The sequence below is a fragment of the Corvus moneduloides genome, chromosome 8 (assembly GCF_009650955.1).
Source record: "Corvus moneduloides isolate bCorMon1 chromosome 8, bCorMon1.pri, whole genome shotgun sequence".
NCBI lineage: Eukaryota > Metazoa > Chordata > Aves > Passeriformes > Corvidae > Corvus > Corvus moneduloides.
In genome coordinates, this window is record NC_045483.1 from 34,137,463 (window position 1) to 34,159,672 (window position 22,210).

The window sequence follows — 22,210 nt, forward strand, 5'->3', positions numbered from 1 at the left end:
CCACCATGGTGCCTGTAGGGTGCTGGGAAGCAGCCGGGTGGGCAGCAGCCTTGTTTCCCTGGAGTCTGTGTGGCCCGAGCAAGGAGGGATGGCTCTGAGACTTGGGGGTCTGGAGCTGCCCTGATGCTTCCTATGGAGACAGGCTGGGAGAGCAGGAGGTGCTCATGTGGAGAAGAGAAGGCTCCAGGGAGACCTTAGAGCCTCTTTCAGTGCCTGAAGGTGCTCCAAGGGAGCTGGAGAGGGACTTTGGACAAGGGTATGGAGTGCCAGGACAAGAGGAAATGCTTTTGGACTGCCAGAGGGCAGGGATAGATGGGATATTGGAGAAAAATTCTTCCCCGTGAGTGTGGCGAGGTCCTGGCACAGGTTTCCCAGAGAAGCTGTGGCTGCCCCTGGATCCCCGGAAGTGTCCCAGGCCAGGTTGGACGGGGGCTTGGAGCAACCTGGGATAGTGGAAATTGTCCCTGCCCACAGCAGGGAGGTGGAATTAGTTGAAGTTTGACGTCTCTTTCAACCCAAAACAGTCTGTGGCTCTCTGAAAGCCGAGGGGCAGCGGCCCCCTGCGTGTCACCTCACACCAGTTCCTGCATGTCACCTCACACCAGATCCAGCCCAGTATCCCTTGCCCGGGCTTCCATCACACACATCTCTGTCTCTCATTTCTGGGAAGAAAAAACCACTTTTTGGCTTTGAGAGGTGTCGGCAGTACCTTGATGCCCCCAAAACTGCAGACCTGGCTGGGGTGGTGGCGTCTGACAGTCCCCTCTCTGTCCCAACTCCTCTCTGGTTTGTCACCAGGAGATGATGGAAGGATCAGTGTGCTGGGGGGTTGCTGTGTGCTGAGGGCCCCCGAGATGATTGAGGATGCACGTCAGGGCTTCCTGAGGGGACAGGGCTGTGTTTGGGGGATGCTGCTGGTACCGGGTGCTGCGTGCCGGGTGTCCCCGAGCTGCCGGTGCCCTGGCCCGGGGTGTCCCGGCGGCGCTGGGGGCGCAGGGGGCGGTGCCGGGGGCGTGTCCCGGGGCGGGGGGCGGTCCCGGACGCCCCTCGGCCCCGTCCCGGTGCCCGCCCCGGTCCCTCCCCCGCCGAGGCGCCGGCGGTCGGCGCGGCCGCGGGGCTGCGCTCCCGCCACCGCTCCCGCCGCCCCCATGGGGCGCCCGACGGCGCGGCCGGCCCGGCGCGGGAGCTGAGCCCGGAGCCCCCCAGGTACCGTATCCCCGCCGAGACTGGGCATCCCTGCCCCCCCGAGCCGGGCATTCTCCTCCCGGCCCCCGGGACTGGGTGTTCTCCCCCCTCCAACCCCCGGGACCGGGCGTCCTGCCCCGCTCCGCGCCCCGTCCCCGGTCCCGGGCATCCTCCCGCCACGCCGGGGCCGAGCATTACCCGACCCCCGGGCCGCTCATCCGCCCCCCCGGGACCGGCTGCCCCTCTCGTCCCCTCCCCCGGGGTGGTGGGGCTCGTTTCTCGGCCCGGTGCGGTGGGAAGGGGATGGAGGTGGCAGGACCAGCCCTCGATGGTGCCCCCCCACCCTCCGGGGGGGTTTGTGATGAGCACTCGGGGGGCTTCTTGGGCGGGGGTCCCCGCTGGGTGTGTCCCCCCCAAGCCAAGACGGGTGGGACAATGGGGGGAAGGTTTATTTTGCCCCTGGAGCACAGACTCCACAGCGTGGCCATGAGGTGCCTCAGCCATGGCGAGGGGGGTTTATCCGGAGCCAGCGCTGGGCTTTAAACCTCTGGAAAATAGACGGATCACTAGTTTTGAGGCTCAGCATCCGCCCCGCGGATCCCACCTCTCCTGCCTTTGCAGTTGTGTTTGCTATTTAAAAGGGGCTTTTCTCTCCCTCTTTTGGCCTGGAAGCCAGCCCCACCGGGCTGGGAGCCCAGCACGGCTGTCGGCCGGTGCCGGCTGTGCCTGCTGTGGCTCGAGTCCCCCAGAGTGAGTTTTGGGATTTGCATCTCTTGGTCGTGCCTCCCTTGCACCCCCAAAAGCCGCTTGAAGAGCAGGCTCTGAAGCGGGGGGGAGGTGCGGGATGGCTCCCTGCTGGAGGATGAAGATGGAGGAGGAAGAGGAGCAGCTGTAGCCGAGGTCTGGGGCTTGGCTCGGCAGCCTCCCATTTAGGGAGCACGGGAGGAGCGGGAAGCCTGGGATGGGTTTCCCGCTGGCACGTGCGGGGGGTGGCGCAGAGCCCGGTGGGCTCCCAGCCCCGTGCGGGTCGGAGTCACCCTCGCTGCCGCAGAGGATGTCCTAGGATCGAGGCTGCCTGCTCCCGCTGAGCTCCTGCCCCGCTTCTCGGGGCTGAAAACTTCCAGAAACCTCGTCCAGGCTGCGCTTCCGATGGCTGCCGGACTTTTCCGGACCTGCTTCCCTGCCCTTTCCCCGGTGCATCCTCTTAGTGCTGGGGGAGCGAACACCCCCTCCTCTTCCCGCAGCGCTCCTGGCCGTGGCACCCGTCACATCCCGAGCTGTGCCCCCGTTGTTTTCCTGCCCTGGATGGGAGAAAACAGCGAGTTTTAGTGTGGCTGGGCTGGGGGCATTGCCTGAGGAAGAGGCAGAGAGGCAACGGTGGTGGGACATTTCCTTCCTGGAAGGCAGGAAGTGATTATGTCTCTGCACGAATGACACGGAGCCTAAAAATAATGGGCAGGTCTCTGTTGTGAGCAAAACTCCCTTGGGGTTTGCTTGATTTTTGCTTTATTTATTCAGAGAGCAGGACAGGGGAGAGGAGACTTGGGAGCGTGAGCTCCGTGTCCTACTGCGTCCCAAACCACGGTGCTGGCGAGCATAAGGTGCTGCTTGTCCTGGGAAAGGTGTGGTCTGCAGCGGATCCCGGCGTGGAAAAGCGGCCCCGTGTAAATGGAGCCGTCCCGTTGCTCCGGCAGCCTTCCCCGCGTTGGGAGGGGAGCCGTGGTTAGCTATGAATAGCACAAAATCATAGCCCTCGCCTTCCCAAAACGCCCCGGCCGGCTCCGTGTGGCGCTGGCCATCCCGGGCTTGGGAGCAGGGGGTTGTGCTGGGGGGGCCAGCCTGAGTTCCCCACCCTTGGGGACACCCCGCTCCCCTCTGCCAGCTGGAGTGGGGTCACACCGGAGAACCTCTGGCGGGGAAAAGCTTGGCAGATCTGGTTTGGTTGTGGGGCTGCGGTGCTTCCTGGCAAGTTGGGGACTGCTTGGCGTTGGACAAAAGCTTTGCCCACAGGTCACTGGTCTCTTTGGAGATGCCCCCAGCCTTTATCTTCATGTTTTAGGGCTTTTTATTTTGTTTTTCCTTTGTGCTACTGAAAGGAAACCCTTCAGCGAGCGTGCTCACAGACCTTGAAACCACTGGCAGCGAGCTGACGGCACAACTGGCAACGCTGGTTCTTCTGAGCCAGGGCTTTGTTCCTCTTTCCATTGCTGCTCAGTGATAAAACCCCTCACCTCAACAGCAAGCAACCAAGCATCTCCTGCCTGCCCAAAAAGCAGCGCCCCAGGGACTGGTGGGGTGTGTCAGGGAACCTGCCAGGGGGGCCTTAAAAGCTGGGTGTGAGGCAGCAGTTACAGGTGGGCTCTTTGCAAAATCATGGAGTCACTGAACGGTTTGGAAGGGATCTTAAAGGTTGTCTCATTCCACTCGCTGCCATGGGCACCTTCCACTAGACCAGGTTGCTCCGAGCCCCGTCAAACACTTCCAGGGTCTTAATTCCTCCCAGGCTGTGCTTAGCAAGGAAGGTTAATAATGCTGATTAATAATGCAAACCAGGTTTGTGAAGAAGGGCTGCAGCCTGGATACCATTCCCCATAGATTCCTCCTCATCGATGGTCACCTCCATGGCAGGGAGCAGATTGCCATCCCCATTTTGGGGGTGGCTTTTTTCTCCTCCGTACCCTGTCTCAAACAGCTTTCCCTGGCTTCAGGGTGAGGAGTTTTAAATCCAGTAACTAAAGGCAGGTTGGTCCCATGGAGGACGGGGATGTAGCACTCGGTTTTCTGCCAAAGGACAGGAGCATGTTTGGGAGGGGGTGGGAAATGCCTGGTCCTCGTTATTCTGGATGCTCCCGCTTGGACTTGGGGGCAGACATCCCACCGATGCTTTCCTGCACTGCTCGGCAGATGCCGGTGGTAGAGCGCGGGGCACAGGGGGAATCGGCAGCACCGATCCCGGCCTGGTTGGGAAATACCTCTGGACTTTCGAGGAAATGCTGCTTTTTAAGTTATAGTTTTGGCTGTCACTGCTGGCTCTCCGAGGAGGTCGTGAGGATGGAGGGCGGTCACTTTTGCTCCTTTAAAGATATTAATGAATCAGTCAAGGCTCGTGAAAGCAGAGCTGTCTGCTGCAAAGGTGCCCTTCCAAGGCCTTTTCCTGCCCATGGCAAAGTGCTTTTGGGTTGATTTGAGGCGTTTTGATTCTTTGCCTTATTTTACCCTCACAGCTTGGTGGGTGTACAGCACGTTCCAAATCATCCACAGCTTAATGTGTTACTTCTCACCTTTCTTTTTTGTTTTATTATGTGTTTTTAAGAAGCCAGGCCGCTTCCTTCCGGCATCACCTGGAACAACAGGAGCCTGGTTCCCATGCAGCCTCTGCTCTGGGATATCTCCCAGCACAGGCAGGCTCTCCCAGAGAAGCTGTTTGTGTATTATTTAATTTTCGCTGGGTTTTTTTTTTAAAAAGAGGGTTAAAGAGCACGCTGGGGCGGGGGGCTCAGCTCCAGCACTTCCTCCAGGCTCCGGTGATGCCCCTCCGGCTGCACTGGAGTTTCCTGCTGGCTTGTGGTGTTTCCTGCCTCCCTGCTTGGCTCAGCAGTGCTCCAGGGGTGCCCCTCGGTCCCTTGAGGATGCATCCACGCCGGCTCCGTGCTGAAAAGCCACAGGGGCTGCCCCACACCGAGGAAGGATGGATGCATTAGGAGGATGCTGCCGTTGCTGCTGCTTCTTCCCAAAGGGCTTTGCTTTTCATTTAGAAGAGCTTTAAAAGCTATAAAATATCTCAAGGATGCACGGAAGGAGATTTATTTGATTTATTTCCTGCTGACAATGAGGCGGCCAGGCAAGTGCACGTTTCCTCCTCGGCACGGTGGCCGGGGCAGATGCATCCTGCAGCTGCAGCCCGACCTCCTCCCACTATATTAAGTCCATTGTTTGCTCCGGCTTTGAGTCCTTGCCAGGTCCCTGGGTGTGGGAATAACCCCTGTGCCCGGTGCAGGGGGAGAGGAGCGGCTCCGAGAGGTGGGAAGGTGGTGGGCTGAGCACTGTTGTAGCATCCTGACTTCTGTGGGAGAGGCTGGGGATTCCGCACAGGATCTCTTGGGCTGCTCAAGTGGCATTCTTGGGATGCTCCCAGTGCTGCTGGCGGCTCCTCTGGCATTCCCCATCCAGGCTTGGCAGAGCTGGATGTTGTGAAACAGGGTCTGGAGGGGAAGGGAAGCGCCTCTGCCTTGCCCACCCGGAGGCTCCACTTTCTCCTTAGGCAGCAAGAATAATTTATCAGCAGTGCTTTGAATTTAGGCAAAACACCTGGAGAGGAACACTGCTGGTTTGTTTGGTGGGATGCCCTTGTGCAGGGTGTTGGTTCTTTTGGCAGCTGGGGAGAAAATGGGCTCTTTGTTCAGGAACCTTGGCCACAATTGATCTCAGGCTTGGCTTTGGGATCTGTGAAGGATGAGCTGCCAGCTAGGGAAATATTTCTGGGGTTTGTCCCAGAAAAAGGAGGAGAAGGTGCAGACAAGAGGCCAGGATGCTGTGCAGGGGGATGTTGTCTCTGCGTTCTCTCTCCTAGAAAGGAAACTCCCAAATTCCGTGTGGTGCAAGGGAAGGGATGCTCAAAACCAACCCACCACGGCTGATGGCTAATGCTGTCATAAAATCCATGTGGGTTGCTTCCCAGCCTCCTAACCTGGAATCACAGAATCCCAGAATGGTTTGGGGTGGGAAGGACCTTAGAGATCATCTCGTTCCAACCCCCTGCCGTGGTCAGTGACACCTTCCATTAGACTGGGTTGCTCCAAGCTCCATCTAGCCTTGAACGCTTCGAGGGCTAAGGCATCGACAGCTTCTCTGGGCGTCCTGTTCCAGTGCAGGAGCTTCTCAGTGTTTGCTAACTGTGTCCAGTTATGGGGAAAAGAATGATATTTGGGCTCATCTGGAGCTCTTTGGTGGGCTGGTCCCTGCCGGGCTGGTTCCTGGGCTCCTGTTTCCCTCGGCTGGCCTGTGATGGTGGCTTCATTGCATCTCTTCCCGTCGCAGCCACCAGCAATATTTGGGAAAGTTTTCAGCCAAGGTAATTTTATCTGTTTTCCTCGGGGAGGGTTTTGCTTCCCTACTCATCCCAGTTTGTGTCCCAGCTTGCAGAGTGGGCACTGGGGGATGGTAAACCCTCCTGCTCCCATCAGATGCAGTAATGCCAGTAAATAGCTGCTCCTGTATGGATAACGCTAGCACTTCCCTCTTCCTGTGGCTTTTTAGAGCAGTTCCCATGGCTTCCCTGAGCACCCACTGTGGGTAATTTCAGTACTTTCCTTGCTTGGTTTTGCCTCCCCAGCCGAAGCAGGGAGTGGGGAAAGAAGCTGAGATGTGATTTCCTCCCTCCATTCATTTTGTGGTTTGAAAGACAATTTCCAAATCTGCCCGGCGTCTTTTATGCCTGTTATTTCTTGGTGTGGTTTGTCGGGAAAAGAAAATATCCCTGGGGGTTTTAGGGTGAAGGTGGCTGTCTGTGGGGAGGGGAGAAGGACTAAGGAAATACAGAAGTTGCCTGCCTTGAAACTGGGGGTGGAATCTCCATCCTCCAACATGGGAATGCTGGAGCAAACCCAGAAGGATCGATCCAGCTCACTATTGAAAAGATGCACCCGTTCTGAGCAAAATTAGGGGAAAAAAAGCATCCTGGCTGGATGCCCCATTCCTGCTTGCTGCCTGAGCTCTCCAAAGCCATGAGTGCCTGCTCTGAAACACTCAAAACTTCCCTATATATATTTTTTTTCCCTTTCTTTCTTTATTTTTGCCCTCACAGTGTTTATGTGAAAGAAACACTCAAGAGGACTTGGAGAAACGGCACTGGCCTGAAACAGCTGTTTTTGTTTTCCACCCCCCCCTCCCCGCTCTTCTGTGTAAAGTAAACCAGGCTGCCTAATGGTGCAGAAAATTCACAGTAGAGCAACAAGTTTTCTGTGGAGAAGCGAAGGAAGATGGGGAGGAGGGGAAAATGTGTGCCTGGGCATGGTTGTCTAGAAATAGCGCATTTTCCGCAGGCTTTTCCCCCCGACTTGAAGCATTTGCAGCTGCTGGGGGCATCACATTCCCTGGGATTGCAGTAAGGGATTGATCCTGCGCTGCTTGTAAGGCAGGAGGAGCAGCTGCAGAAGGATTTGTAGGGCTGGGTTAAAGCCGCTCCCGCTCTTCCCAGCTCTGAGCATCCCCTCAGAGCAGGTACCATCCCCCTTTGGGTGCTGCCGGGGTTATTCCCATGCAGCACAAAGGAGGTTTTACTGGGGGCCGTCTCGTTAGGAGTGGGCAGAGCTTTGTCTTTCCCAGGCTAGCCCTTTGCCATCTCTCGCTTCATTGGGACGCCAGGATCCGGCCCTGGCTGGCGCAGACAGTCGGCTCATTGTCCCGGACTGGTCGAGTGTGGCGGGATGCTCCTGGCCGCCGCCAGGCCTGGCCCTTTTGATTCCATCCTTGTTCAGGGATGAGCTCCCTGGGGACAAAGTGGGGGCTACTTTCGGGGTCCCCGGGTGCTCCCCCGGGCTGGGGATAACCGGCTGCTTTAAAGGCAGCTTCCAGACCGGCACACACAGACCTGCTCCAGGCGCGCTCCTACACCCTAAATTACCAAGTATCCAGTAACACGTGCTCTCTGTTCAAGAGTTTTCCGTGCGGGGAGGGACCCTGGAGTGCTTTATGGGTGCTGGGAAAGCGGGGGACGAGCGCCGCCGAGTCCCTCCGCACTGCCATGTGCTGACTCAGCAGATTTTAGGGACCGGATCCGGCATTTCGCCCATTTCCCCCCCCCCCTCCCTCCTCAGCCCTACTTTCACCTCCCTGATGGAGCGAGCTGCATGGCAGGCAGGAAGAAAGCCTTTTGTGGGAGCGGGAGGGAAAGGGCTGGCTTAGCGTTCCTTCCCTGGCCGGCTGTCGGCAGGGGGTTGCCCTGTGCCTGCCTGGGATTTTCCCGTCCTAAATCAGGAGCGGCCGAAAAATAAATTCCTCCTCCCGTTTTTTTCCCCCGTCCCTCCTTGTTTGTTTTTTTTTTTTCCTTTCCTCCCTGCTGCTGCTGCTTCCTCCCCGTCCCGGCACAGCTGCCCGCGGATGATGGGTACGACGGCCAGCGCGGCACAGCAGGCAGTCTCGGCATCCCCCCTGGAGAGCCGGGTGCCGGGAGACGGCACCATGGAGGACCAGCACTCCCTCAGCATCCACTCCTTCCAGACCCTGGGGCTCCACAACAGCAAGGCCAAGTCCATCATCACCAACAAAGTGGCGCCTGTGGTCATCACGTAAGTCCTTGGCAGCCTCCAAAATTCTGGTTTCCTCCACCCTCTTCTCCAAATACCGGGTTTTTTTTCAATCTTGGCCTATGCCATTATTTTTTTCCTTTATCCACCTGCGTGTGGCTTTTGCAGGTACAACTGCAGGGAGGAGTTCCAGATCCACGATGACCTGCTGAAGGCAAACTACACGGTGGGACGCATTTCTGAGGCTACGCTGGAGCACTACCTGGTGCAGGTGAGCATTGCCGCCACCAATTTCATCACCCAGCTCATTTCAGCCTGGGCTTTAGGGACCTCAGAAATTTTTTGGGGGGGCTCCTTTTAAAGATCACCTAGAAAAAGCCACTTTTACACTCAGCTGCGTTCAATCCCACCTTGCTCAAATCCACTATGTCCCACCTTCTCTCTTCTGATATTTTGCAGGGGAAATACTTCATGGTCAGAGATGTATATGGAAAATTAGATGTTTTGAACACTACCGGCCGCTGCGGCGCTCCCAACTTCCGGCAGGCCAAAGGAGGCTACGCCGTGTTCGGGATGGGGCAGCCCAGCCTCAACGGCTTCAAGCTCGTGCTGCAGAAGCTGCAGAGAGAAGGCCACAAGGTTGGTGGGAGGGTGGGAATTGGGGTGGAAAAAAGCCAGGAGAGCTTTTAGACAGCCTCTCCCCCGCTTTTTGCAGGAATGTGTCTTCTTCTGCGTCCGTGAGGAGCCCGTGGTCTTCCTGCGGCTGGAGGGCGACTTCGTGTCCTACACCCCCCGGGACAAGGAGAACCTCCATGAGAACCTCCAGCGCCTGCAGCGGGGTGTGCGGGCGGAGAGCCTGGAGCTGGCCATCCGCAAGGAGGTGAGCTGGGACGGGAAAGGGTGCACACCCCGCCGGCGCAGAGGTGAGTGGAGGGGTTGTGATGGGGCTTTTCCCATCTCCTGTAGATCCGCGACTTCGCGCAGCTGAGCGAGAGCGTCTACTACGTGTACAACGACATCGAGCGGCTGCGGGACGAGCCCCACGCCGTGCGGGTGCAGTGCGACGAGGACATCCAGGTCACCGATGAGGTCTATCGCAGACCCATCTTCCTCCAGCCCTCCTACAGGTCCTTCCCTCCTCCTCCTCCTCCTCACGTGTGGTGGGGGCTCTTTGCACCCCTACAGCTGTGTATCCTCCGTGGTGGTTGGGATGAAGCCCCTCCGGGGTCCCATCCTAACGAGGGCTGTCCCCATCCCGGCAGGTACCACCGGCTGCCCCTGCCCGCCGAGGGAGCCCCTTTGGAGGAGCAGTTTGACGCTTTCATCCGCTTCCTCAGGGTGAGCCGAGGAAAAGCACCTGATCCATGGGGCCTCCTTGGGATGGGATTTGCTCCTGTGCTGTGTCGGGGACCGCGACTGCCTGAGAGCATCTTCTGGTTTTCCTTAAGTCTGCCTGTTAGAGGATGCCTGTGCCTGCAGTTCCCACTCTCCTTGCCGTAGGATCCTGCTGGAGAAGTCCATGTTGTCCAGCAGTTTGTCCCTACCCCTGGCTAGAGGTGACCAACCCTGGCCACCTCCAGGCATCTCTTCCCTAAGTGGCTTTAGCAGGAATTATCTGCCTTTGCTGCAAAGGTTTTCTGTGTCAGAGCTGCTCTTTTTTTTTTACATTCTGGAAGATGAAATCTCAGTGGGTTGGGGATGAGTGGTGGGAACATCTCTGGTGGGATGGACAGGCTGACAGATGGAGAGGGCACTGGGCAGGGGGATGCAGCGGGTGGGCCACCCATTGTCCTATCCTGCTCCATCCACCCCATCCCCTGAGCAAAAGGGAGATGGCACCCACCCCTCCCTGCCTGGGCATGGCCATCACCTCCATCCCAGCCACTGATGGGGCAGAGCTGGCTCTCCTGCAAGCTGCTGGGGTCTCCATCCATCCATGCATTCATCCGTGTGTCCCTCCCTCATAGGAGAGCCCCAGCCTGCTGCTGCGGGACCCCGGCAGACCCCCGCCCGCGCTGCTCTTCAGCTGCCAGACTGGTGTGGGCAGGACCAACCTGGCCATGGCCATGGGCACCCTGGTCCTCCACCACCACCGAGGAGCTGCCCAGAAGCCCGAGTAAGCGGAGCAGCTGCCGGGGTGGGACTGGGGGGATGCCCATTCCCCCTGGGACTGGTTTGATTTCCTCCTTCTCCCACTGCAGCTTCCCCCACCTGCCTAAAACATCTCCTACGGACAGGCTCCGGATCATCCAGACCTTCATGGAGATGGTTCCCAAAGGCCAGCAGATAGTGGAGGAGGTAAGGGGGTGCTGGTGAACCCCCTGGCGGGGCGGCTGGAAGGGAGGGATGGATTTTCCCCCCAGATCCAAGGCTTATGGAGCAATTTCCCACTTGCTCCTCCCGAGGTGGATGGTGCCATAGCCTCCTGCTCGGAGATGCACGACATGAAGGAAGCCATCTATGAGTACAAGAAGAAGCTGGAAGGGATCGGGGAGGACTATCAGATCCAGGTAATTAGAGGATTACTCAGATGCAAGCCATCAGCACCGGGAAATTTATTAAGCTATTTTTGCGCCGGGATGAGAAGAATGTAAATTCTGGAAACCCAAAGCTTCCTGTGAGCTGGAGATTTCCCAGCGATATGAAACCTGGAAGGTTGTGGTGTGTCTCTTTCTTTTTTTTTTTTTTCCCCTCCAGTTATTTGAAAAGCCATAAAATGGAGCAGGCTGGGACTGGGGGGAAAACAGACTGGTTTGGGCTTCGCTGCTGCTTCTGGTAGATGACCTCGGGGGCAAATAATATCCTGTGCCCTGGTTTCATCAGCTCTAAAACTGGAAAATCAATATCAGCCTGGATGGTAAAAGTCCTTGGGAGCTGGGAGGGATCGTTGCAAATATAGTCACCCAAGGTCAGGCTTTTCTCGTTGTAGATTTATGTTTTTTCCCCGTTGTTTTGAAGAGCCATCAGGGTGGCTTTCCATGCTGGAAAGCTGTGGCCTTCCTGCCTGAGCAGGGGGCTCCTCACCAGGTGATGGAAGGATAGATGGATGCTCAGGTGAAAGTGCTGCCCTGATCCCAATTTCTTTGGAGATTAATTTTCCCGTTTAAATTTGAGTGTGGAGTGGAAGTGCTGGAGCTGGTTGTAAAGGGCAGTCTCAAACCAGGTGCGCTGTGGCAAAAAAACCATGGAAATGATTGAGCAATGGGAAAAGAAGGCGTTTACTGTCACTTCTTTTGGTGTTTAGTGGCAAATCCCAAATGTTATACTCCCCTGTTCCCTTTTAGGGCAGATTTGGGTATGTTTGGTGCTGCTCATGTGCTGGCGGGTCCTCTTCTGTAGCAGGGGAGGCTTGGGCATGGGATGGGATTTTCTCATTGCCTTGAAACCTTTCCCTGACTTTTCCCTGCCGGGGAAAGCTGCTCCATGTCATCCTGGACTCCTGGAAAACAAATGGCTGGGGGACTGCTGTAAATAAGCCTCAAGGAGTGTTTATTTGAAGTCTCTGTGGAGCAAGAGCAGGTTTAAACAGTGGCGGGAGGCCAGGAAAATGTGCTGGGGGCACACAGAGGGTGAGGAGGGGAGAGGGGATAATGCTCAGCCATCAGAAAAACAGCCTGGACTTCTTTGTGTTGGAGGGGTATTGGGTGAGCTGGTTGGTTTTGGGGGGAGGAGGGGCTTTTCTGGGATTGGAGGAGTGATGTCTGTGGGTTCCTGCCTGGGTTTGGAGGGGCAGAAATGGAGTTTTAAGCCCTCCAGCGATGGAGGTGCAGGTAAATCCTGGTGTGGGATGCCAAGCAGCCAGACTCCCCCAGTATCTGGCTTTCCACAGCTAAAACACGAGTGGATCATTCCCCTTTCCACCCATAGCCTATTTAAGGGGAATGTTAAAAGGTTTGCCTTGGGTGAGAGCACTGGGATGGATTTTACTGTAGGAATCCAAGCGCTCGGGAAGCAGCACCGCTCTGCTGTCGGTGCTGCCGGCAAACCTGGCACGGCTCCATCCCTGCAGGCTTTGTTTTGAGTTTCCAGAGCAAATCCCACTGCCTTTCCTCTTGATAAATGACTGCAGGCCGGATTTCTCTTGTGGAGAACAAGTAAATATTCATGAGTCAGCCACGTAATGTCAGGGATGAGCAAACCCCGCTCGCCGAGCTGACCCCAGACACAGCCCCGTCCTGCAGGATTTTCCATCCTGCCCTGGGAAGTGGGTTCCAACGGGCTCTCCAGGGATGTTTATGGATGCCATGCTGGGTGTTCCTTACCTGGTACCAGGGTAATTTGTTGGATGGGATGCCCGGAGGTACAAACCTCTGCCCCCAGGTTTCTGAATTACAGAAAATCCTGAGGGTTTGAGTTTCCTCCCTGAGAGGGGATAGCTGTGGTGGGGAACACACCTGGATTGGGGAGGTGATGATAAAGAAGAGGAGGAGGAGAGCTTGCTGGAAACATAGGCATCAGGATGCTTCTGGACATGGAAAAGGGAGACACTTGGAAATGAAGGACGTTGCAGGGTGTGTGGCTGGCATGGGGCCCTCTCTCCCCAGGGATGCCACTGCCTGAGCATTTCATCCAAAGGCCACGGGGATGGCTGGAATGGGGGCATTTCCCAACCCCATCCCCTGGGGTTTGAATCTCCCATCTGGACAGTGTATCCATGTGACAGCGTGGGCTGGTTGAAACCGCTCCCAGTGTGTCCTTGTGCTAAAGTGAAGCTTTTGTTTTGAGCTGAAATGTGACTTTATGCTTTTGAGCATCGTTTAATATGAGAAACTGAAATGTTTCATTAAAAAAATAAAACAATTAATCCAAAGCTCCTTTTGGGAGGGCTTTATCCCAGCCTCCTGGTCTGCTGGGGCTGCAGGACTGGTCAGCACTGAGCATCACAGATTCCGACTCCTTTGCTTCCAGGGGAGCAGCACCAAAGAGTATTTCCTCCAGAGGACTCTGCAGAGCCTCGAACGCTATTTCTACTTGATTGCTTTCAACTACTACCTTCACGAGCAGGTAAAAACCACCAGGACAACCCAAAAAACCCTTCCTTGCCCTCTTTCCTTTGGCTCCGTTGTGCAACGGGAGGGCAGGGGTTTCCCCCTTTGAGTTTTCCAAGCAGGTTTTCTCGGTGGGGTCGCGGGCAGGGGGATCGGAGCCCAGGCTGATGGTGCATCCCCCCCGGCCCCCCGCCGGCAGTACCCCCTGGGCTTTGCCCTCAGCTTCAGCAGGTGGATGTGCCGGCACCCGGAGCTGTACCGGCTGCAGGCGGCCATGAACTGCTCGGAGCTCACCGTCACCGCCGAGCTCGTCACCAAGGGCACACGAGTGCTGGTGAGTGAGGGGCGCAGAGGTGAGAGCAGCATCCTGGGGTGCTCGCCCTCACAGAGGCGTGGTGGGGTGGAAGAAGCCAAGGGTTTCCCTGTTGCAGGGCAGGTGTCTTGGGGTCTTGGGTCTGTGTCCTGCTGGCATCCTCAGCAAGGATGGAACCTAGATGGTTTTAAAGTCCCTTCCAACCCAACCCATGTGAGGATAAGTGTGTGGCCAGAGATGCCTGTGCACATGGATGTGTCTGGAGCATCTTGTGACGTGAGCCTGGGCAGCAGCTCTGTGGTTTGTGGGTGGGGGGAAGGGGGCCGGGACTGTTGGTCCCTTGCACTGCTGGAGATCATTTCCCACCTTGGAAACAGAGCTGCGGGGCTTTGAGCCCTGGATGCTGCTGTTGGAAAGGTCTGGGGACTTGTCCTGAGCAGGGTCCGTGGGTTGTGGTGTGCTGCAAACCTGAGGGTGGGAAGGGGCATCCCTTGCCTGGACATTGCTCTGTTCCAGGTGGCAGATGAGCGCTTCTGCCCAGACGTGCTGAGCACTGCCAAGGAGATGAGCGTGGCCAACTTCCGAAGGGTGCCCAAAATGCCCGTCTATGGGACGGCGCAGCCCAGCTCCAAGGTGAGGGACACGATCCCACGTCGGGCAGGGACCCCACACTGGGCTCCCCGCCCTCCCATCACCCTTGCCCACCCCTTCCTTAGACCCTGGGCAGCGTCCTGCGGTACCTGATGGATGCCAAGAGGAAGCACTCCCGCATTGTCTGGATCAGCCTCCGGGAGGAAGTGGTCCTGGAAGGGAATGAGCAGATCTATACACTGCGGGAGCCTGGACTCCTGGAGGAGCTGATCCCTGTGCCTGCCGCCTCGCCCCAGGAGCTGGAGGTGAGCTCTGGGAGATGCTGGATGCAGTGGGGGTTCCCAGGAACCCTCATGGGTGATTTCCACAGGCTTTGATAGTTCCCCACCCTCTGGAGCTGCTGGTTTTGTTTTCCTTTGGGAACAAAGGAGCAAAGCGGCGATCCACCCTGGAAGGATTTATAGCGTGCCTTGAGAGCAAGGGTAAAAGGCATCTGGGGAAAGGGGAGCGGATGTTCACAGCTGGATTTCCAGGGGAGACAGGCAGTGGAGGAGCTTGGCGGCGTGGAGGAGCTGCCCAGCATGGTGGGAAATGGTGCTCCTGAGGCTCCCATCAAGCAGAGAGGGACCTGGGCAGAACTGGGGGCCAGGACCTGGTGTGGGGCTTGGGGTGTTCACCGGCATCTAAAAAAATTGATTAAAATCCTGCAAAAATTAGGAGGGGTGGGTGTTACAGTGAGGGTTTCTCCATCCTCTGCAGAAACTGGAGGCTGCCCTGAAGGGGGACCTGCTGAAGTGCCAGAAGTGGCTGGAAGTGTACCTGGAGGCAGAGAAGCAGATGAAGATGTTCAAGAGCTGCCTGACCACGCAGGAGATATTCAGCCAGCAGAAGAATTCCTGCCAGGGACTCACCTACCGCCGCATCCCCATCCCCGACTTCTGTGCTCCCAAGGAGCAGGTACCCCAGGGATGGGATGGTGCTGCTGCCTCCATCCCAAGCCAGCCCTGGTGCTGTGGGAGGAACGTCGCTTGGGTGCTCAGTGCTGGTGGGGTGCTTTCCAGGGCAGGGGGGATCCCCAGGAGATGCTGCATGGAGAGGCTGTGTGCCTTCAGGTGGGCAAGGATGGATCTGGCAGCAAGGAAACAGGGATTTCAACCTGGAGGCTGTAGGACAAAAGGGGACCCCAAGGAAGTGAGGTGAGGAAGTCCTGCATCCCTAAAAACCCACTGGCTTCATCCTGGCAGGACTTTGACCGGCTCCTGGAGGCCATGAAGAGCGCCCTGGCCGAGGACTCGCGGGCAGCCTTCGTGTTCAACTGCTCCAGTGGCCGGGGCAGGACCACCACAGCCATGGTCATCGCTGTCCTCACCCTCTGGCACTTCAATGTGAGTGTGGGGGGCTGCAGCAACTCCTGGTGGGGTTCCTGGGGAGGCTCTGGAGAGCCCATGGCAGCCATGTCACAGCCAGAGGGTTGAAAGGAGTGTGGGCAGGGCCAGGGTGGGCTGTGGGGCTGGACATCTGTATGGTGACATCTTGCTGTGCCTAACTCCCAGTGAGCTCCAGAAGTCTGAGTGAATGCCTGGTGAGCCCTCACCCTCTTCCTGAGAGCTTCCACCCCAGGATGAAGGGTTAAGGGCAAGGGAGATCATGGAGTCGTGGAATGGTTTGGGTTGGAAGGGTCATGGAAGCTCATCTCGTTCCATCCCTGTGCCGTGGGCAGGGAGAACTTCCACTACCCCAGGTTGCTCTGAGCCCTGTCCAGCCTGGCCTTGGACACTTCCAGGGATCCAGGGGCAGCCACTGCTTCTCTGGACAACCTGAGCCAGTGCCTGGAACGGTCCTCCCTCCTTGGGCAGGGATACAATTTTTGTGTTCTCTGCCTGGCAGAGGCAAGGCAGGGGATGCTGGGGGTCCTGATGGGCTGGGCACAGGCTTTGCATTTTTGTGCGGCCCATAATGACCCAGTCCCCTCTGGCCACCCCAGGGCATCCCTGAGATGAGTGAGGAGGAAATCGTGAGTGTGCCTGATGCCAAGTACACCAAGGGGGAGTTTGAGGTGAGTGCTGGGGCTGGCTCTGTTTTAGGGGTCTCCCTCTGCTACCTTAAGCCACAGCTGCTTGTTTGGAGGGGCTGGATCCTCTCACAGGCAGTGGGACAAGGCAAGGAGGCTCCTGATGAAGCCCTGCGGCTTCTGCCCGTGCTCCAGGTGGTGATGAAGGTGGTCCAGCTCCTGCCCGATGGTCACCGGATGAAGAAGGAGGTGGACATGGCCCTCGACACGGTCAGTGAGACCATGACCCCCATGCACTACCACCTCCGGGAAATCATCATCTGCACCTACCGGCAGGTGAGCCCCCTCCTCCCGGCGGCACCGGGCCATTCCAGAGGGTGCAGCCGGGCTCTGGGACCAGCCCTGGTGTGTCACCAGAGAGGTGTCAAGGCTCTTGTGGTCATGGTCACCCGGGGCTGCCTTGGATCCTGTGCTGTCCCGCATCCTGCCTGTCCCTTTCCGTCCCGCATCCCACCCATCACACCCAGAGCTCATGTGGCATCCACCTGCATCCCACAGCCCATCCCGCGTTCCTCCCGTCCGGCATCCCGTGAGGCGCAGCCGGCAGAGGGCAGGACTGGTCTGTCCCACTCCGCTTCCAGCCCCAAAGGCTCCTGTGGCTCCGCCGAGTTTGGGAAGGAGATTCAGCTTTGGGAAGGGGAGCTGTCCTTGGGAATGGACTCATCCATGGCCAGCTGAGCCTGTGGTCCACAGCCCTGTTTTACTTGGGAGCCCCTGTGGAGCTGATGAAGGAGAGAAAAAAAGGGATATTTTCATCAGATTTGGGATTTTTTAAACTTGTGCAACTATATAATGGGGCCTTGGAAGGGCTGAGCCCAGGGCCTGGCATTATTCCTGGGATGCTTTGTGCCGTGTCCCCCTGGCAATTCCTCCCGTCGGCTCTTGCTCTGGCTGCCACTGATCCGTGTTTTCAATTAACGGCTGCGAACGATTGATGGAGGGAAGAAAAACCAAAATGTTCAATCACCCAGGAACATCTGCAGCTTCCGGGGGATTTGCCTCCCTGTTCCTGGGATCCACTGCATTTTTTGGGTTGCTGGGAGACAAAACCTCTGGAGACCTGACTACTTGCAGATGTAGTGATTATTAATCATTAGTTAATTTACAGTCGCATTTATTTTTATTAATTTATTTTTATTCAGGGTAGGTACTTTAATTTAAGTACTTTAATTAAATCCCTCCTTTATTCTGAGGATGTGGCCATGTGGGGAGTTTCACCTACCTGGCTGTCAGGACCAGCACAGGGGTGGTCCTGGGCTGTGTCCCATTTCCAGGCTGGCATCCTGGTGGGAAGGCGAGATAAGGAGGGATTCATCCACTCCCTCTGCCCAAGGAAGAGCCTCTTGTCACTGGAGCTTGTACTTCCCTCTTGGCTGCTCCGTCCATCCTGCTGGATTTGGCTTGGCCCTGTGCAAATGCTTTAATTTTAATTTATTTTTGTTTTGTCCTCGGTGATGGGCAGCTTGGAGACCAGAATTATGGGAATTGCTGGGGTTTTGGGAGCCCGCTGGGAGATGCTTTTCAGGGTTAGGGCAAACAGAAGGGAAGGAAAAGGTGTTCTGGGGCTTGGTTTGGTTTGTTCCGACCTCTTCGCACCCCTAACTGGGAGGAAAAAATAGGAAAATGTAGGAAAATATAAATAATGGGATAAAAGATAAATGATAGGATAATAAGATGGTAAATAGTAGGATAATAGAAGAAAAATAAATAGGACAATAGAATAAAATTACAAGTAATAGGGTAATAGAAGAAAATTGGATAATAGAAGAAAATTAAATTGGATAATAGAATAAAATTACAAGTAATAGAAGAAAAATAAATAGGATAATAGAATAAAATGATAAATAATAGGATAAAAAATAAATAGGATCATATAACAACATGCTAAATAATAGGATAATAGAATGAAAAATAAATAGGGTAATACAGTAGCAGGGTAAATAACAGGATCATAGGATCTGCTCTCTACAAATACTGGCACACACAGGTGGAGGAGACAACTTTTCCAAAGGGCAGAACTGGAGTGAGGAATTGCTGCTTTTTAGGATGGCCTTTGGGATCAGGGCTCTGATTTATTAGTATTTATTAATTCCTGGAAAGGGCAGCGTGCAGGGCTTGTTTGTTCTTAAAGTAACAGCAATAATAATACTAATAAAAATTATTATGTAATTACATACAATATATAATAAAGCAATAAATATAAATAATGAATGTGTGAACATTACAGTATATATAAAACGTAATAAAAGAGATATTTACCATTTATATACATAAAATAGTACTGGGAGATGTGATGGCCACCAGCCTCAGAGCTTCTCTTCCTCTGGAAATGGAGGCTGAATCCAGGTGGGAATGCCTTCCAGGGAGATGTTTTTACCTGGGGAAGTGATTTGCAGTCCAGGAACTCAAGGTTTGGGGTACAGTTTGCACTTGGGTGTCTACTCCTGGCTCCTGGGCACCTCCCCCCCACGTTTAGCCATCCCTCATCTATTTTTGAGCTCTGGGATCGTTGTCACCCACTGGAAACCACAAGGAAATGAGAGCCTGGAGTGCCAAGCCCCAGCGGGAGTGGGCTGGATGGATGCGCTTATTTTTGGCCCCAAAGTGTTCCTCCCTCTTCCCATGCCCTTCCCACGGCTTTTTCCTCGCACCAGAGATCCCGGTGGATCCTTCACCACCCAACCCTGGGTTGCAGAGCAGGACTGTGGGTGAGGATGGGATGCAGGAGCTCCCCTGGGATGCTGTCCCGGCGCGGGTGCCACAGGTGCCTCAGCCGGGCTGTTGTTCCTTGCAGGGAAAGTCGGGCAAGGATGAGAGGGAGACGCGGATGCTGCAGCTGAGGAGCCTGCAGTACCTGGAGCGCTACGTCTTCCTCATCCTCTTCAACGCCTACCTGCACCTGGAGAAGAAGGACTCCTGGCAGAGGCCCTTCAGCCTCTGGATGCGTGAGGTGAGGCTTTCCCTGGCTGCCACCTCCCTCAGCCTCATGTTTCCGGGGAAATACAGGAATTTACTGGGAAGCAGACACCCGTCCTTAACTTACATGTGATTTCTGGGGTTGTTGGGGCGTCGTCTGTGGTCCCTTTGCTCCCTGGGTTGGTGGCTCTCATGGAAAGCCACTGGAGATGGATGGCATCCCACCATGTGGATGGGGAGCTCTCCCACCCCAAACCTGCTCTGTTTCCCTGGTTTGAGTTTCCCAGGGGTTTAGTTGGGATTGCAGCATCTGGGGCTGGGGGGCCACCAGCCAACCCTGCCTGGCCAGGACAGGTGGCACAGGGCATGGGAGGTCTGGGAGGATGGGGATGGTGGCACTGGATATCTGAGGGAATTGGGAACCAGCTGGAAAAATGGAATGGGGGGCAAGTGGGAGGCCCTAAATTATCCTTATGGAATGGGGGAAGGGTGGGTAAGAGACCCTAAATTATCCATATTTCCCGCTCAGGGGGGATATAGGCGCTGGATTTATTTGAGATACCTTGATTTTAATGGAAATGTGGTGGGGGGCTGTAAATTTCCTAGGAAAAGGGACTTTGAGGGTGGAACAAATGGTGGGGGGGGGGGGCATAGGGGTGTGTGTGCTGGTGCCTGGGGGGTTATTCTGCATGAGAGAAGAGTCAGAGGGGAAAAGGAGAAGCTGGGGACATGGCAATTTTAATAACGCTACTATGATTCTAATATTTTATATAATTTTATTTATTTAAATTTTACTGCTGTGTGACTGTATTTTATTATTTTAAATTTTAATTTTTGTTATTTTATTGTATCGTTTCTATTGATGTGCTCTATAACTTCGCTTGTTTTTGTTTATTTTGTCATTTTCATCTTTTACCTCTATTACGATGCAGAGACCAGTTTTTCTCCCCCCTCCCGGGTTTGCCCGGCGCTATTGTGGGAAAAACCCGCATCCCTTCCCTTGCCTCCGCCGGCGCCGCTAATTCCTATTGGCATCTTTGATCCGCCGGGCGGGAGATGAAAGGGCGGAGCTGGAGCAGGAGGGGGGACGCCGGTGCCCGCCCCGCCCTGGCATCCCTGTTATGCCGGTGTTTGCATTGCCCGGCGGCCGCCGCTGGGGCTGCACCAGCTTTTGCGGAGATTTGGGATGTTTGCTGTTGGCTGGATGCGGGAGGCGTGCGGTTGAGTGCAGCGGTTTTTAATGCTGCACCTTTTGGGGCTGCACACTTTAGTGCTGCACCTTTCGGGGCTGCACCTTTTAAAGCAGCACCTTTTGGGGCTGCATTTTCAGTGCATGGATTTACATCTGCCCTCTGTCCTCCCCCCCCCCGTTTGCTGGTGCATCTTTAGGTGCAGCATCTTTTTGGTGCTGCATCTTTCTTTCGGTGCTGCATCTTTTGAGTGCAGCCCCAAAAGGCGCCGCCCCTTTTAATGCCACATCTTCAACTCGTGGGGCTTACATCCCCCACTCCCCCCGTCTGCTGGAGGGGAGGGAAATACTCCCAACCTGCGCATACAAGGAGCCTTTGGCCCCCAGAGCGCCCCTTCCCGCTGCATAATCCCTGCGTTTTTAGCAAAAACAAGGCGCCATTGTAGCTTTTTGGCAGGAGGGTGCCAAAGCCAACAAACCCTGTGATGGCTGACCCCAGCAGCAAGGAAGAGGCTTAGAAAATGGATAAGCTGGGGCTGGAGAGAGGCTGGGGGAGCTGAAGGGGGTGGTACGGGGATGGAGGGGATGCCGGGGATCTTCCCCGCCCGTCTTCGCCCGGGAGGTGGCAAAAGCATCCCCGAGGGGGAGGAGTTCAATCCTGCTTCTCCCTGTGTTTCCAGGTAGCGGCGGTGGCCGGGGTGTACGAGGTGCTGAACGAGCTGGGATTCCCGGAGCTGGAGAGCCTGGAGGGCAAAGCGCTGTGCACGCTGCGGGGCCGCTGGCAGGCGCAGGGAGCCGCGTCCCATCCCTTCCGCGGGGACTTCGCGTAGGGCCGGGGCGCGGGGGGACCCCTGCTGCTTTCTCTGGGGTGGGGAAGAGCAAAAAAAAGACTGTTTTCCCAAAATCCGAGGGTGTGGGGAGGGAGGGGGTGAGCCTCAAAGCTGCCTTAGGACGGGAGGATTTCTGGGGTTCTTTTGGACGCAATAAAAATATTGTAAAAAATCGAGACCTTCCTCACTTCCACCCTGAGCGAGTGCAGCATTTACACAAATTTACATATTTATACACACAGAGGTGTATTCATGTGCATAAACACACATATGTACATGTCTATATACACATAAATATGTATATATAAATAAATATATATATATGGTTATGTATTTATGGCTCCATGTAGATATGGAGCCATAAACACTTGCAGCCAGAATTAGGACTCACAGAAATCCCAGTCACTTCAAACCTGGGTATTTTTAAGGCTTAGTTGTATTTGTTGGTTCTTCCCAACCCTTTTTAGTCGTGGATGCAGCTGGGGGAGTGGCAGCTGTGGTACCCAGTTTTGGGGTCCCACTTCCCCCTGCCCTGACCAAGTTGAGTGCCAAGGCAGTGCTGAGGGGGCTGAGATGCTCAGCAAAGTCTTAAAAGCAAAATTAGTGCCAGCGGGGTTTTTTTTTGTTTTTTAAGGAAAAGAGAAAGGAAAGAGTGAAAAACGTAGTTAATCCAAAGGAGATTTTATAAATGAAGGGTTCCAGTGCCCCCCTGGCCTCACAGTGGGGTGAGAGGAGCTTGCAGGGGCCAGGGGAAGTCGCTGGGCTCCTGTCCGGATGGAGGGAGGAGAGAATGGGATGGGAAGCACAAAAGCAGGAGCACACGCTCCGTCTGTCCCAGCAGCCGCTTTCATCGGCTGCCAGTGGCAGGAGGTGGCAGAAATTC

General features: G+C 55.6%; 1 protein-coding gene across 1 annotated transcript; it reads left to right on the top strand.

Moving 5' to 3' along the window:
- Positions 1 to 1,119: 1,119 nt before the first annotated feature.
- Positions 1,120 to 21,496, top strand: PALD1 (phosphatase domain containing paladin 1). Its single transcript, XM_032116676.1, has 20 exons — positions 1,120 to 1,206; positions 8,274 to 8,471; positions 8,598 to 8,700; positions 8,889 to 9,068; positions 9,145 to 9,309; positions 9,396 to 9,556; positions 9,692 to 9,767; positions 10,397 to 10,545; positions 10,631 to 10,727; positions 10,835 to 10,939; positions 13,338 to 13,433; positions 13,617 to 13,751; positions 14,247 to 14,363; positions 14,447 to 14,626; positions 15,081 to 15,278; positions 15,566 to 15,706; positions 16,306 to 16,377; positions 16,528 to 16,668; positions 19,187 to 19,342; positions 21,178 to 21,496. Exons 2-20 carry the CDS (start codon positions 8,284 to 8,286, stop codon positions 21,325 to 21,327), a joined length of 2,610 nt encoding a protein of 869 aa, XP_031972567.1. The 5' UTR covers positions 1,120 to 1,206; positions 8,274 to 8,283; the 3' UTR covers positions 21,328 to 21,496.
- Positions 21,497 to 22,210: the final 714 nt, after the last annotated feature.